Source organism: Engystomops pustulosus, chromosome 2 (genome assembly GCF_040894005.1).
Source record: "Engystomops pustulosus chromosome 2, aEngPut4.maternal, whole genome shotgun sequence".
Classification (NCBI taxonomy): domain Eukaryota; kingdom Metazoa; phylum Chordata; class Amphibia; order Anura; family Leptodactylidae; genus Engystomops; species Engystomops pustulosus.
Genome location: NC_092412.1, coordinates 262,860,763 through 262,876,309, shown reverse-complemented (window position 1 = coordinate 262,876,309; position 15,547 = coordinate 262,860,763). Strand labels below are relative to the sequence as shown.

Below are 15,547 nucleotides of genomic sequence, written 5' to 3'. Positions count from 1 at the left end.
TGATATGAGTGACACAGTCCTTTGTAGAAGACGTAGCTCTGCATTCAGCAGAGAGGGGTGCTTTCAAGCTGAACTGGGGAGAAGTCCAGGACAGTTTCTGGCTTATAAACAATGAGAATCCAGGAGAGTCTCTGGCTCTTTAAGGGGTTATGGGCTCAGCCCAACTGGGATAAAAATCTTAGCAATCATATTCACAAGAGAGTCCCTGTAAGTGGGCTTCAGCCCATCAGGGAATTATTTTTTGTATTGATATTCCTCTGGAGTCAGAACCTCAGGGTGAGGTCACACGACGCGTTCACTGCATGCGTTTAAAAACGCATTGCTACAGCTGAAGGGAGATTTGCCTAATTAAACAGCTGTTAACGCTTGCGTTTACAAAACACAAGTGTTAATGCATTGTTAATGCATGCGTCAACATCGAGGTTAACGCATGCGTTTTGTAAACGCAGGTGTTAACAGCTGTTTAATTAGGCAAATTTCCCTTCAGTTGTAGCAATGCGTTTTCAAACGCATGCAGTAAACGCGATGTGTGACCGCACCCTGAGGGTCAGAAAAATGTACCTGTTTAGTGTTACGACCCTTGCACTGGGAAAGCTGGTATTCCTGCAGATATACAGGAGCCTTTCCTTTTGTTTTACGCTGAGCTCTACAGAGAGCCTGTTGGGAGAAGATCTCGTTGTCGGGCACTGGAGTTGGAGATTCAGGTGCCTCGGGTTAGAGTTAGGGTCATCCTCCCGAGGCAACAGTATTGGTGATTCCTGTAGGGATGGTGGCCTCTCTGGGCTACATCTCACTGGTGTGGAAACAAGCACACAGGACAGAAGCACAGTTACAAGGTCAACAAAACTAGGGGTTGGTGAACAAAGAGGGTCTCTTGGACTGGATGCTGGGGTCAGAGGTCTTGGCAGAGGGGTAAAGGAACACAGGCATCTCTTTAGCCGGTTCCTGTGTACCAGAAGTATCAGACGGTCTTCTCTTGAAATCTCGTAGACTTCAGGGGAGAGACTGTCTCTAACTAGGTATGGCTCACGCTCCCATCGTCCCTGTAACTTACTCATTTTGTAACCACTGGTCAGATAAAGGGTGGAGAAGTAGGCAGCCGACCCTTAGGCTGCGAGGGATTCCTCGATTCGAGGCAGTGGATAGGCGTCCTTGTGATGATATTGTTGATCTTCTATAGTCAACGCAGAAGCAAAGGGTTCCTTCTTCTTCACAAGGCCCAGAGGGGCAGCCCATGGGCTGTGACTCTCCCGGATAACATTGGCTGCCTTCTTCTCTTGTACCAGCTTCTTCACCTCTTGATAGTGGGCTGGAGGAATTGGCCGATACCTCTCCTTGTTAGGGGGATGAGAGCCAGTAGGGATGGTATGCTGGATCAGGGTAGTCTGTCGAAAGTCTAGTGGGTGTTTGCTGAAGGCCTGGTGGTGCTGCATGACGACTTCCAGGACACCTTGCACTTAGTCCGGAGTGATATCGTCATTTCCTATATTGATCTGAAGCCACCAGGATAGCAGACCGGGAGGTTTTCACCAAGTCTTTGGGGTGGACGCTGAAGAGAGTGGCTACGGCTTGGTATCTTCTCAGATCCACTGGGGAGTCTCCCACATTTAGCAGTCTGATTGGTACTCGTCCTCGAGATACCGTAACTAGGCTCATGGCTGCCAAAATGGGTCGTCTTCCTTGACTGGTAGCGGTTCTACCATGGACCCATGCAGGCTCTGCACCATACCAACATCTCAGTCCCAGGTTGAAGGCGGACAGGTTGAGGATCTTTGAGTCACTGGGCATCGATGGTATGGAGTTCTGGAGAGCCTTCAGCACTTCAGAGTAGCAGTGATGGAGGACATTGGTACCCAACACCAGGGAGAAGTTACCATCTTCAGGCACTTGTGTTACCATTACGCCTTGTCTGGATAACTCAGTATTTTCGATGACTAGTGTGGGCTCTCAGTAGCCGCATATGGGTCCCTGTAACAGGGATGCTCCTCTTCGGCATTTCTCATTTCTCAATTTATGGTCACAGGAACCATGGGGCGAGCCCCAGCTTCAAGGGTTTGTCGTTTAACTGACGGCACTCATCCTCCTCGTGTTCGTATCTGCAGTAGCCACAACACAGTCTCATTTCTTTTCAATTCCCGGTGTCCAGGGACCTTGCCGAAGTTGGACGCTGCTTGGCCCGGGAGTAGCGGGGTGGGGGGGTGGCTGGCTGTAAGGAACCATCAGGTGGCTTTTTCCTCTTTGAGGGGGAAGTTACTCCCAACTGCGCCAGTCGCTAAAGCATTTTGCTCATCATATCTGCCAGGACAGCGACTTTTTCGGACACAGAGGGCAGTGTTGCCAGTTGCTCTGTTGTGCATCTTCCAGATCCACAGTCTCAGGCTACTCCTGAAGTTCAGCAGGCAGGTCTTCTCCCAGGATGTCAATGGCGATCTCCTTGAACTCAAGAAAAGAAGCCTGGGCTTGTTGAAGAGACTTTTTGACTGGCATTTATGATGCTTATCCAGAAGTCCACTAATAAATTGTTCCGCAGGATTTGGGCGGAATTCTCAGCCTCTTTAGGGTCAAGGCGGAGGATAGCCTCCCACGTCTCCTGTAGGGAAAGGAAAAAGTCTCTGAAAGATTCTTGGGTCTTCTGTCTTTTCCCAAACAATTTCTGTTTCAGCTCGGAGACAGTACACCTTTCAAAGGTGGTGCGCAGCCTGTTGAGGATTTGGGCCACATTTTGGCATTTTGCTCGGGGCCAAGAATTGACTTCCCGAAGCGGAAGTCCCTTTAACTGCCCAATTAGGACGTCCACTTTCTGCTCTTCCGTGAGCGGGTACAGAGTGAAGGTAGCTAGCATCTTAGCTGTAAATTCGGAGAGAGTGTGTACCTTCTATTTACCGTGGGGCAACCAGGGAGCCCCAAGATAGTAGGGCATAGTCAGGGGCATAACTGTGATGACACTGGTTGTAGTAGAACTAGGCGGGCTATCTGGAGTGTTTTGCAGTCTCCGATGCCCTGATGAGGGCTCCGGCGACAGGAGTCGCTCCAGCAGTGTCCTGAGTCACTCAGGGTCAGCCGCGGTGATAGGACAGCTCCGGTGCCCGATGGTCCCTTTTCCGGACAGTCAGCAGGGAGGGGATGTTCAGCAGGGATCAGCGATGCTCCTTTCTGGTGGCAGGACACTTGTGTCGGCACTCCGGCTGATGCGCATGGGGTCACCAGGCTTTTCGGCAGTGTGTACTAAAATCCAAGATGGCCAGTTAACCCTATTCCTTGCTGGGCCGCAACCGCTCCGGCTCCTCCTCCACGGTACTTCGTGCCACACACGCAGGGGGCGGAGCCTACCGAGCAGCCTGGGTTTCCCGCCAGTGAGGATTTTGGTGGGCTGGAACTTCTTGCTGCGTAGCACAGTCTTTGCAGAGGTTAATGCTTTCAGCGCTGCAGCGACAGATGTAGCAGAGCCGGATTTAACCTTGTGGGTGCTGGAGCAGCCCTCTACAGCACGTGGCAGCATGTGGCAGTAATAAAACACAGTCTATCTTGTTAAACACAATCACACTTGGACCTTAACCTGGATGGCAGTAGGGTTCGACAGCACAGTCTTTATAAAACAACAGTTCAAAGTGCCAGTATAAGGCACAGAAGTAAATATCCTGTCCGTGACGCCACTTGCAACATCCCCCACCGGGGCCTTTTCTTGGGCCCTGGAGGCAGCCGGGGGCCAGAATACTGGAGTGGCTGGCGGTTGCAGCCTAGGGCACGCTGTGGTCACGGTGCTTGGTATGGGGACCGGAGGGCTGTCCTACAGCCTGGCAGCTCTCCAGCAGGTGGTGTGTGCAAGAAATATGGAGAGAGAGGCTGATGTACTGGTTCTCCCTGGGGCAGCCCCTGAGTGTCTGTAATATATGTCCCTGGGTAGTGGATGGGGCGCCCATGGCGGTAACAGCCGTATCCAGGGATCAGACGGAGGCACGGAGTGCAAATCACCTTACAGTTTTTTTTTTTCAACAGCAGGCAACGGCCAAACGATAACAGCAGATTCAGCAAGATGGAAGAGTCCTGGAGAGCCGGTCCACAGGAAGGTTACACGCAGAAATGGAGCCGAGTCCAGATGGGGACCTCTGCTCTGTGGTTTAAGTCTCTGGACTTGCCCTACTGTGTCAGGCAGCTTGCCTGGACACTTCTGCTTCCTGGTATTGGTTGGTGCAGCTTGCACTCTCCTCTGCTCACGTGTGCTCCAAGATGGAGTCTCTCACCCTCCTGCTCAGACAGACAGACCATGTGCTCCTGCCCACCAGGGGTTTATATACTCCCTATACTCCAGCTTCCTTTACAATATCATTGGACAATAACAGTTGGCATTGTTAAAGGAAACCTACCACCACGGATCTACCTATTAGGGTAGTTGGGGTGGTAGGTGTGTCTATTGTACACGAGGATAGAACTTTTAAGAGTTGATCCTCATGTCCCCTGTATCTTTTCAAAACTTTAATTGTGTAATATGCACATTTTCAAAAGAGGCTCGTGGTGCGTGGAGTAGTCGGAGCTGAGGCCCCGTCCCAGTAGCCTTTTCCAGCTCCCTGCATGCGTCTGCAAAGCTGGGTTGTGTGCATGCGAAGTACCTCCGGCTCCAGAGCCGAGACCACACAGCCAGCTGCCTGCATTCTGCGCATGCGCACAACCCATTTTCGCAGACGAGTGCGCGCAGCTACAAGGAGCTGTGGATGTCTGGGTAGGCGTGGTGGTAGGTTTCCTTTCACTCTTGCCTTACCAGGCAGTGGCTGCAGCTGTCCAGTACTTGGAGACCTAGAGAGGTGATCAGTCTCCATAACAGCTCCTGACCTGGAGAGGGCGCTATTCACAGCGACCACCTCGTCTATACAGATCTAAGTTTGAGGTGTTTGGATGACACAGAAAAACATTTGTGAGACGCAGAACAACTGAGAAGATGGTGGAAGATGCCTGACACCATCTGTCACATGGTGGAGGTCATATGATGGGGGTGGGCATGTGATGGGGGTGGGCATGTGAGGGTGGAGGTCATGCAATGGTGGAGGTCATATGATTGGGGTGGTCATGTGATTGGGGAGGTCATGTGATGGGTAGGTCATGCAATGGTGGAGGTCATGTGAGGGTGGAGGTCATGTGATGGGGAGGTCATGTGATTGGGGTGGTCATGTGATTGGGGAGGTCATGCAATGGGTAGGTCATGCAATGGTGGAGGTCATGTGAGGGTGGAGGTCATGTGATGGGGAGGTCATGTGATTGGGGTGGTCATGTGATTGGGGTGGTCATGTGATTGGGGTGGTCATGTGAAGGGGGAGGTCATGTGATGGGGGAGGTCATGTGATGGGGGAGGTCATGTGATTGGGGTGGTCATGTGAAAGGGGAGGTCATGTGATGGGGGAGGTCGTGTGATGGTGGAGGTCATGCAATGGTGGAGGTCATGTGATGGGTAGGTCATGCAAAAGTGGAGGTCATGTGATGGGGGAGGTCATGTGATGGGGGAGGTCGTGTGATGGTGGAGGTCATGCAATGGTGGAGGTCATGTGATGGGTGGGTCATGCAAAAGTGGAGGTCATGTGATGGGGGAGGTCATGTGATGGTCTGAGGGTGAAGGGGGAGATTTGTACAAGGTCAGAGGGATTGGTAATAAGGAGGCTATCACTCCGCAGCGTCAGGCCCTACCCTGTGGGCAGCAGGGGATTGGAGCCAATTTCATCCGTGAAAAGGACAATGACCCAAAGCTCCAAATTCTGCAGAACTGTCCAGGGAAGAGGGTGGGGCCCGGGCACCTGATCTCAGCACATTCAGCTTCACCGTATGGTGCGCAAAAAGTGCTCATCAAGCCGATCCAACGTGTGGTAGGGGCTTCTGCAAGCGGGAGGAGGGGATTTCTCCACATGATCTCAGCAAATTACCAGCTAGAGGCCAAAGGTCGGCAATGCTGCAGTATGGCGTCTCAGTGGTTAGCACTACAGCCTTGCCGCATGGCGTCTCAGTGGTTAGCACTACAGCCTTGCCGCATGGCATCTCAGTGGTTAGCATTACAGTCATGCAGCATGGCGTCTCAGTGGTTAGCATTACAGTCATGCAGCATGGCGTCTCAGTGGTTAGCATTACAGTCATGCAGCATGGCGTCTCAGTGGTTAGCATTACAGTCATGCAGTATGGTGGCTCAGTGGTTACTATTACAGCCTTGTAGCACTGGGGTCCTGGGTTCAAGTACTAGGGTCAACATCTGCAAAGAGCTTGTATGTTCTCTCTGTGTTTGCGTGGGTTTCCTCCAGGTCCTTCGGTTTCCTCCCACACTCCAAAACTGGTAGGTTGATTAGATTGTAAGCTCCATGGGGACAGGGACTGATGTGACAAGTTCTGTGCAGCGCTGCGGAATCTGGGTGACCCCAAACTTTTGAGCGGTGGTCTCTGTACCGGCTCCTGGTCCTGCAGGTTTGTCACAGTTTCTCCCAGCTTTGGCTTCTACGTGTCATCCACAAAGTTTCCAATTCCTGACAGCAAGCAGAGATCTTGGAAATGTTGAAGCAGAGATGTGTAACCCTGTGTGATGTGTGTCTCCTTCCTGCTCAGTGTGAAGAGCCGGCCGGTGCGGATGCCCCCCGGGTACCAGACAGAACTGGTGGTGCAGCTGCTATGGACGGACGGAGAGCCCCCCCAGCAGATCACCAGCCTCGCCGTCAGCTCTGCCTATGGCCTGTGAGTACACATCATGTATACAGGGACCGCGCATGTGTATACAGGGACTGCGCATGTGCATACAGGGACCGCGCATGTGTATACAGGGACCGCGCATGTGTATACAGGGACCGCGCATGTGTATACAGGGACCGCGCACGTGCATACTGGGACAGCGCACGTGCATACAGGGACAGCGCACGTGCATACAGGGACAGCGCACGTGTATACAGGGACAGCGCACGTGTATACAGGGACCGTGCATGTGTATACAGGGACCGCGCATGTGTATACAGGGACCGCGCATGTGTATACAGGGACCGCGCATGTGTATACTGGGACCGTGCATGTGTACAGGGACCGCGCGTGTGTATACAGGGACCGCGCATGTGTATACAGGGACTGTGCATGTGTATACAGGGACTGTGCATGTGTATACAGGGACCGCGCATGTGTATACAGGGACTGTGCATGTGTATACAGGGACCGTGCGTGTGTATACAGGGACAGCGCACGTGAATACAGGGACAGCGCGCGTGTATACAGGGACAGCGCGCGTGTATACAGGGACTGCGCGCGTGTATACAGGGACTGCGCGCGTGTATACAGGGACTGCGCGCGTGTATACAGGGACTGCGCGCGTGTATACAGGGACTGCGCGCGTGTATACAGGGACAGCGCATGTGTATACAGGGACAGCGCATGTGTATACAGGGACAGCGCGTGTGTATACAGGGACAGCGCGTGTGTATACAGGGACAGCGCGTGTGTATACAGGGACAGCGCGTGTGTATACAGGGACAGCGCGTGTGTATACAGGGACAGCGCGTGTGTATACAGGGACCGCGCGTGTGTATACAGGGACCGCGCGTGTGTATACAGGGACCGCGCACGTGTGTATACAGGGACAGCGCGCGTGTGTATACAGGGACCGCGCGCGTGCGTACAGGGACCGCGCGCGTGCGTACAGGGACCGCGCGCGTGCGTACAGGGACAGCGCGCGTGCGTACAGGGACAGCGCGCGTGCGTACAGGGACCGCGCGCGTGCGTACAGGGACCGCGCGCGTGCGTACAGGGACCGCGCGCGTGCGTACAGGGACCGCGCGCGTGCGTACAGGGACCGCGCGCGTGCGTACAGGGACCGCGCGCGTGCGTACAGGGACAGCGCGCGTGCGTACAGGGACAGCGCACGTGCATACAGGGACAGCGCACGTGCATACAGGGACCGCGCGTGTGTGTATACTCATGCACATCCATGACACTTATTCCTTCTTCTGTCTTCTCTCCCCCGTATCACTCGGGGTCTTATCAGTATCTGCCGATGGATAATGTCACACAATGTGATGATGCTGTCAGTGACCTCTGACCTCTGCGTTGTTTCAGCGTTGCCTTTGGGAATTGTAACGGCCTGGTGGTGGTAGATTACATTCAGAGGAGCGTCCTGCTCAGCATGGGGACCACCTACCTGTATGGAGCCAGCGACCCCTACCAGAGACAGCCGCGCTCCCCCCGCAAGAGCAAGCAGTTCCCCGCAGGTAGGAGACACGGGATCTGTGTCCTGCATGGAGTGTACTACTGCATGGCATGCGTGTACTGCCCCTCACTGATATGTAATGTCCTCCTGTGCCTAACCCTACGTGTCTATAACCCACCCATCACCTAGTGCTCCACATCATAGACAGCGCTCCAGACACATCTACAAGACCACCGGGGTGCGTAGTGACCTGCCGCTACATACCACCATACCACACCCTACCCTACATGTGCAGGGGGTGTACTATGTGAAGGGTGTACTATGTGCAGGTGGGTGTAATATGTGCAGGGTGTACTATGTGCAGGGGGTGTACTATGTGCAGTGTGTGTACTATGTGCAAGGGTGTGTACTATGTGCAGGGTGTGTACTATGTGCAGGGGGTGTGTACTATGTGCAGTGTGTGTACTATGTGCAGGGTGTACTATGTGCAGGGTGTACTATGTGCAGGGTGTACTATGTGCAGTGGGTGTACTATGTGCAGGGTGTACTATGTGCAGGGGGTGTACTATGTGCAGGGTGTACTATGTGAAGGGTGTACTATGTGCAGGGTGTGTACTATGTGCAGGGTGTGTACTATGTGCAGGGGGTGTACTATGTGCAGGGTCCTGTGTACTATGTGCAGTGTGTACTATGTGCAGTGTCCTGTGTACTATGTGCAGGGTGTGTACTATGTGCAGTGTGTGTACTATGTGCAGGGGGTGTGTACTATGTGCAGGGGGTGTGTACTATGTGCAGGGGGGTGTACTATGTGCAGGGGGGTGTACTATGTGCAGGGGGTGTGTACTATGTGCAGGGTGTGTACTATGTGCAGGGGGTGTGTACTATGTGCAGTGTGTGTACTATGTGCAGGGGGTGTGTACTATGTGCAGGGGGGTGTACTATGTGCAGGGGGGTGTACTATGTGCAGGGGGTGTGTACTATGTGCAGGGTCCTGTGTACTATGTGCAGGGGGTGTAGTGTGTAGAGGGGGTGTGTACTGTGTGCAGTGTGTGTACTATGTGCAGGATGTGTACTATGTGCAGGGTGTGTACTATGTGCAGGGGGTGTACTATGTGCAGGGTGTACACTATGTGCAGGGTGTACACTATGTGCAGGATGTGTACTATGTGCAGGGTGTGTACTATGTGCAGGATGTGTACTATGTGCAGGGTGTGTACTATGCGCAGGGGTTGTGTACTATGTGCAGGGTGTGTACTATGTGCAGTCTGTACTATGTGCAGGGTGTGTACTATGTGCAGGGTGTGTACTATGTGCAGGGTGTACTATGTGCAGGGGGTGTACTATGTGCAGGGTGTGTACTATGTGCAGGGTGTGTACTATGTGCAGGGTGTACTATGTGCAGGGTGTACTATGTGCAGGGGGTGTACTATGTGCAGGGTGTACTTTGTGCAGGGTGTACTATGTGCAGGGTGTACTATGTGCAGGGTGTACTATGTGCAGGGGGTGTACTATGTGCAGGGGGTGTACTATGTGCAGGGTGTGTCTACCATGTGCAGGGTGTACTATGTGCAGGGGGTGTACTATGTGCAGGGTGTACTATGTGAAGGGTGTACTATGTGCAGGGTGTGTCTACCATGTGCAGGGTGTACTATGTGCAGGGTGTACTATGTGCAGGGGGTGTACTATGTGCAGGGGGTGTACTATGTGCAGTGTGTGTACTATGTGCAGGGTGTGTACTATGTGCAGGGTGTGTACTATGTGCAGGGGGTGTGTACTATGTGCAGGGGGTGTGTACTATGTGCAGGGTGTGTACTATGTGCAGGGGGTGTACTATGTGCAGGGTGTACACTATGTGCAGGATGTGTACTATGTGCAGGGTGTGTACTATGTGCAGGGTGTGTACTATGCGCAGGGGTTGTGTACTATGCGCAGGGGGGGTGTACTATGTGCAGGGGGTGTGTACTATGTGCAGTCTGTACTATGTGCAGGGTGTGTACTATGTGCAGGGTGTGTACTATGTGCAGTGTGTACTATGTGCAGGGTCCTGTGTACTATGTGCAGGGGGTGTAGTGTGTAGAGGGGGTGTGTACTATGTGCAGTGTGTGTACTATGTGCAGGATGTGTACTATGTGCAGGGTGTGTACTATGTGCAGGGGGTGTACTATGTGCAGGGTGTGTGTACTATGTGCAGGGTGTACACTATGTGCAGGGTGTACACTATGTGCAGGATGTGTACTATGTGCAGGGTGTGTACTATGTGCAGGATGTGTACTATGTGCAGGGTGTGTACTATGCGCAGGGGTTGTGTACTATGTGCAGGGTGTGTACTATGTGCAGTCTGTACTATGTGCAGGGTGTGTACTATGTGCAGGGTGTGTACTATGTGCAGGGTGTACTATGTGCAGGGGGTGTACTATGTGCAGGGTGTGTACTATGTGCAGGGTGTGTACTATGTGCAGGGTGTACTATGTGCAGGGTGTACTATGTGCAGGGGGTGTACTATGTGCAGGGTGTACTTTGTGCAGGGTGTACTATGTGCAGGGTGTACTATGTGCAGGGTGTACTATGTGCAGGGTGTACTATGTGCAGGGGGTGTACTATGTGCAGGGGGTGTACTATGTGCAGGGTGTGTCTACCATGTGCAGGGTGTACTATGTGCAGGGGGTGTACTATGTGCAGGGTGTACTATGTGAAGGGTGTACTATGTGCAGGGTGTGTCTACCATGTGCAGGGTGTACTATGTGCAGGGTGTACTATGTGCAGGGGGTGTACTATGTGCAGGGGGTGTACTATGTGCAGTGTGTGTACTATGTGCAGGGTGTGTACTATGTGCAGGGTGTGTACTATGTGCAGGGGGTGTGTACTATGTGCAGGGGGTGTGTACTATGTGCAGGGTGTGTACTATGTGCAGGGGGTGTACTATGTGCAGGGTGTACACTATGTGCAGGATGTGTACTATGTGCAGGGTGTGTACTATGTGCAGGATGTGTACTATGTGCAGGGTGTGTACTATGCGCAGGGGTTGTGTACTATGCGCAGGGGGGGTGTACTATGTGCAGGGGGTGTGTACTATGTGCAGTCTGTACTATGTGCAGGGTGTGTACTATGTGCAGGGTGTGTACTATGTGCAGGGGGTGTACTATGTGCAGTGTGTATACTATGTGCAGTGTGTACTATGTGCAGGGGGTGTACTATGTGCAGGGGGTGTACTATGTGCAGGGGGGGTGTACTGTGTGCAGGGGGGGGTGTACTGTGTGCAGGGTGTGTACTATGTGCAGTGTGTACTATGTGCAGGGGTGTGTACTGTGTGCAGGGGGTGTACTATGTGCAGTGTGTACTATGTGCAGGGGTGTGTACTGTGTGCAGGGGGTGTACTATGTGCAGGGTGTGTACTATGTGCAGGGTGTGTACTATGTGCAGTGTGTACTATGTGCAGGGTGTGTACTATGTGCAGGGGGTGTACTATGTGCAGGGGGTGTGTACTATGTGCAGGGGGGTGTACTATGTGCAGGGTGTGTACTATGTGCAGGGTGTGTACTATGTGCAGGGTGTGTTCTATGTGCAGGGGTTGTACTATGTGCAGTGTGTATACTATGTGCAGGGGGTGTACTATGTGCAGGGGGTGTACTATGTGTAGGGGGTGTACTATGTGCAGGGTGTGTACTATGTGCAGGGGGTGTGTACTATGTGCAGGGGGTGTGTACTATGTGCAGGGGTGTGTACTGTGTGCAGGGGGTGTACTATGTGCAGGGGGTGTACTGTGTGCAGGGGGTGTACTATGTGCAGTGTGTACTATGTGTAGTGTGTACTATGTGCAGTGTGTACTATGTGTAGTGTGTACTATGTGCAGTGTGTACTGTGTGCAGGGGGTGTACTGTGTGCAGGGGGTGTACTATGTGCCGTGTGTACTATGTGCAGTGTGTACTATGTGTAGTGTGTACTATGTGCAGTGTGTACTATGTGCAGTGTGTACTATGTGCAGGGGTGTGTACTATGTGCAGTGTGTACTATGTGTAGTGTGTACTATGTGCAGTGTGTACTGTGTGCAGGGGGTGTACTATGTGCCGTGTGTACTATGTGTAGTGTGTACTATGTGCAGTGTGTACTATGTGTAGTGTGTACTATGTGCAGGGTCTTGGTGTTTCTGGGAGCGGCTCCCCCTGTGTTCCCCTCTGTGCTGCCCCCTGTAGGTGACATATATTTCCTTCTGTCGGTTCTGCCCCTGATGTTCCTCCGCGGCTGCTCCTGATTGGTTGATGTTGGTTCTGGCTGCGGCTGCTATGACTATCACTTTCTTTCACCGCAGACTGTTTCTCTTTCTTTTCTCTGCTGCTGCTGATCTGCTGATGCGCATGTTCCACAGACAACTTTTGCATGCGCGGCCTGTCTAGTTTTTACCCAGATTTAACGAAACGGATCCGTACCTCCTACCAGAGTAAGTTCCCGGGGCGGCGGGGTATGGTGGACACATTGCACCTGCATGATCCCTGTATCATGTCTATCCTTTCTTATTCCAAGTTCTCTTTCCTGACCTGCTCAAAGCTGAAGGTTTGTTACAGTTGTATGAAGTCTAGACAATGCTCTGTGAGTTACACCATGAAACATTGTAGCGCAGGAGGGAGATTTAGCTCACAAAGAACTGTCTAGATTGGATGCGGTGGTAACAGACGATCTGCATAGGCTTTTGGCTCTTGAAGATGTTGAGGATCTGAAATACAAAGTTTTTAAACTTTTTACTTTCCTGGGATTGAGCTTTACTTGTGGAAGATCGAAATACCATAAGATTGAAACCACATGTAAAACTACAAACACAATGGGGCAGATTTACTTACCCGGTCCATTCGCGATCCAGCGGCGCGTTCTCTGCGCTGGATTCGGTCCAGCCGGGATTCACTAAGGCAGTTCCTCCGCCGTCCACCAGGTGGCGCTGCTGCGCTGAAGTCCGCCGAGGCCCGCCGGAATGCACTGAAGTTCACCGGCCTAATCCTGGTGAAGGTAAGCGCGAGTCCCGCAACACTTTTTTTTTTTAATGCGGCCTTTTTTTCCGAATCCGTCAGGTTTTCGTTCGGCCACGCCCCCCGATTTCCGTCCCGTGCATGCCAGCGCCGATGCACCACAATCCGATCGCTTGCGCCAAAAACCCGGGGCAATACAGGGAAAATCGGCGCAAATCGGAAATAATCAGGTAACACGTCGGGAAACCGCGAATCGGGTCCTTAGTAAATGACCCCCATTGACTGGTAAACGGGGTTTACACTGTATGAAAGGCTGGTGAAGAAGAGAGCTGGACTTAAATTATTCACATGTAGAGACCAGCAGGCAGTAATATCTGTCCCTCCATCATTCACATGTAGAGACCAACAGGCAGTAATATCTGTCCCTCCATCATTTACATGTAGAGACCAGCAGGCAGTAATATCTGTCCCTCCATCATTCACATGTAGAGACCAGCAGGCAGTAATATCTGTCCCTCCATCATTCACATGTAGAGACCAGCAGGCAGTAATATCTGTCCCTCCATCATTCACATGTAGAGACCAGCAGGCAGTAATATCTGTCCCTCCATCATTCACATGTAGAGACCAGCAGGCAGTAATATCTGTCCCTCCATCATTCACATGTAGAGACCAGCAGGCAGTAGTATTTCTAACTCCATCATTTACTGTGAGAGACGGGGAGTTATTACAATTTGTACTCACATTGTTCACAGAGAAACACAAATAAGGTTCTATCTTTACAAATATTATTTATTAAGAGACAAGTAGCACTACCTGTGCCCACATCTATTACAAGGCAGGAAATGGAAAAGGCACCTAGATTATTTACTGGTAGTGTCAGGAAGACAGTACTATCAGTACCTGCATCATTTACTGGTAGTTGCAGGGAGGCAGCACTATCTGTACCTACATCATTTACTGGTAGAGAAAGGGAGGCAGCACTATCTGTACCTACATAATTTACTGGTAGAGGGAGGGAGGCAGCACTATCTATACCTACATCATTTACTGGTAGAGGCAGGGAGGCAGCACTATCTGTACCTACATCATTTACTGGTAGAGGCAGGGAGGCAGCACTATCTGTACCTACATCATTTACTGGTAGTTGCAGGGAGGCAGCACTATCTGTACCTACATCATTTACTGGTAGAGACAGGGAGGCAGCACTATCTGTACCTACATCATTTACTGGTAGAGGGAGGGAGGAAGCACTATCTGTACCTAGATCATTTACTGGTAGAGACAGGGAGGCAGCACTATCTGTACCTACATCATTTACTGGTAGAGGCAGGGAGGCAGCACTATCTGTACCTACATCATTTACTGGTAGTTGCAGGGAGGCAGCACTATCTGTACCTACATCATTTACTGGTAGAGGCAGGGAGGCAGCACTATCTGTACCTACATCATTTACTGGTAGAGGCAGGGAGGCAGCACTATCTGTACCTATATAATTTACTGGTAGAGGCAGGGAGGCAGCACTATCTGTACCTAGATCATTTACTGGTAGAGACAGGGAGGCAGCACTATCTGTACCTACATCATTTACTGGTAGAGGGAGGGAGGAAGCACTATCTGTGCCTAGATCATTTACTGGTAGAGGCAGGGAGGCAGCACTATCTGTACCTACATCATTTACTGGTAGTTGCAGGGAGGCAGCACTATCTGTACCTAAATCATTTACTGGTAGAGGCAGGGAGGCAGCACTATCTGTACCTACATCATTTACTGGTAGAGGCAAGGAGGCAGCACTATCTGTACCTAGATCATTTACTGGTAGAGACAGGGAGGCAGCACTATCTGTACCTAGATAATTTACTGGTAGAGGCAGGGAGGCAGCACTATCTGTACCTACATCATTTACTGGTAGAGACAGGGAGGCAGCACTATCTGTACCTACATCATTTACTGGTAGAGGGAGGGAGGCAGCACTATCTGAACCTAGATCATTTACTGGTAGAGACAGGGAGGCAGCACTATCTGTAGCTAGATAATTTACTGGTAGAGGCAGGGAGGCAGCACTATCTGTACCTACATCATTTACTGGTAGAGACAGGGAGGCAGCACTATCTGTACTTACATCATTTAGTGGTGGACAGCTAGCGCTACAGGGGGTTGTACATAAATTAAGAGGCCCCCTGAGGCATAAACCGGTGGTAGATGGCCTTTAAGATACTGGGTTTGGCCAAAAATAAAACGGGGTATTATTTTACTTTTTGCTATGAAAAATGGGTTTGGATTTATTTTCAGGGGATATTTCTTTTCCATGAACAAAAATCAATATTTATTGAAAGGTAATGATATCTTCATCTGCTGGAACATCACAATAAGTCCAAACCCGGAATCCAGTGGCCTTTCCAATCATTGGACGGAATTGCTCATGTCTAGTGACTTCCTT

At 51.5% G+C, this 15,547-nt stretch overlaps 1 protein-coding gene across 12 annotated transcripts in view; it reads left to right on the top strand.

The window, feature by feature from the left end:
* The window catches only part of STXBP5L (syntaxin binding protein 5L), a 746,575-nt gene that overhangs the window by 667,937 nt on the left and 63,091 nt on the right, over positions 1-15,547 (top strand). For 7 of the 12 annotated variants that reach the window (XM_072139024.1, XM_072139025.1, XM_072139027.1 and 4 more), the window contains 3 exons: positions 6,574-6,699; positions 8,062-8,213; positions 12,516-12,587. In XM_072139024.1, the coding sequence (XP_071995125.1) occupies positions 6,574-6,699; positions 8,062-8,213; positions 12,516-12,587 (350 nt within the window). The remainder of the gene's footprint in view (positions 1-6,573; positions 6,700-8,061; positions 8,214-12,515; positions 12,588-15,547) is intronic. The other 5 variants (XM_072139028.1, XM_072139030.1, XM_072139031.1 and 2 more) reach the window with 1 other exon arrangement.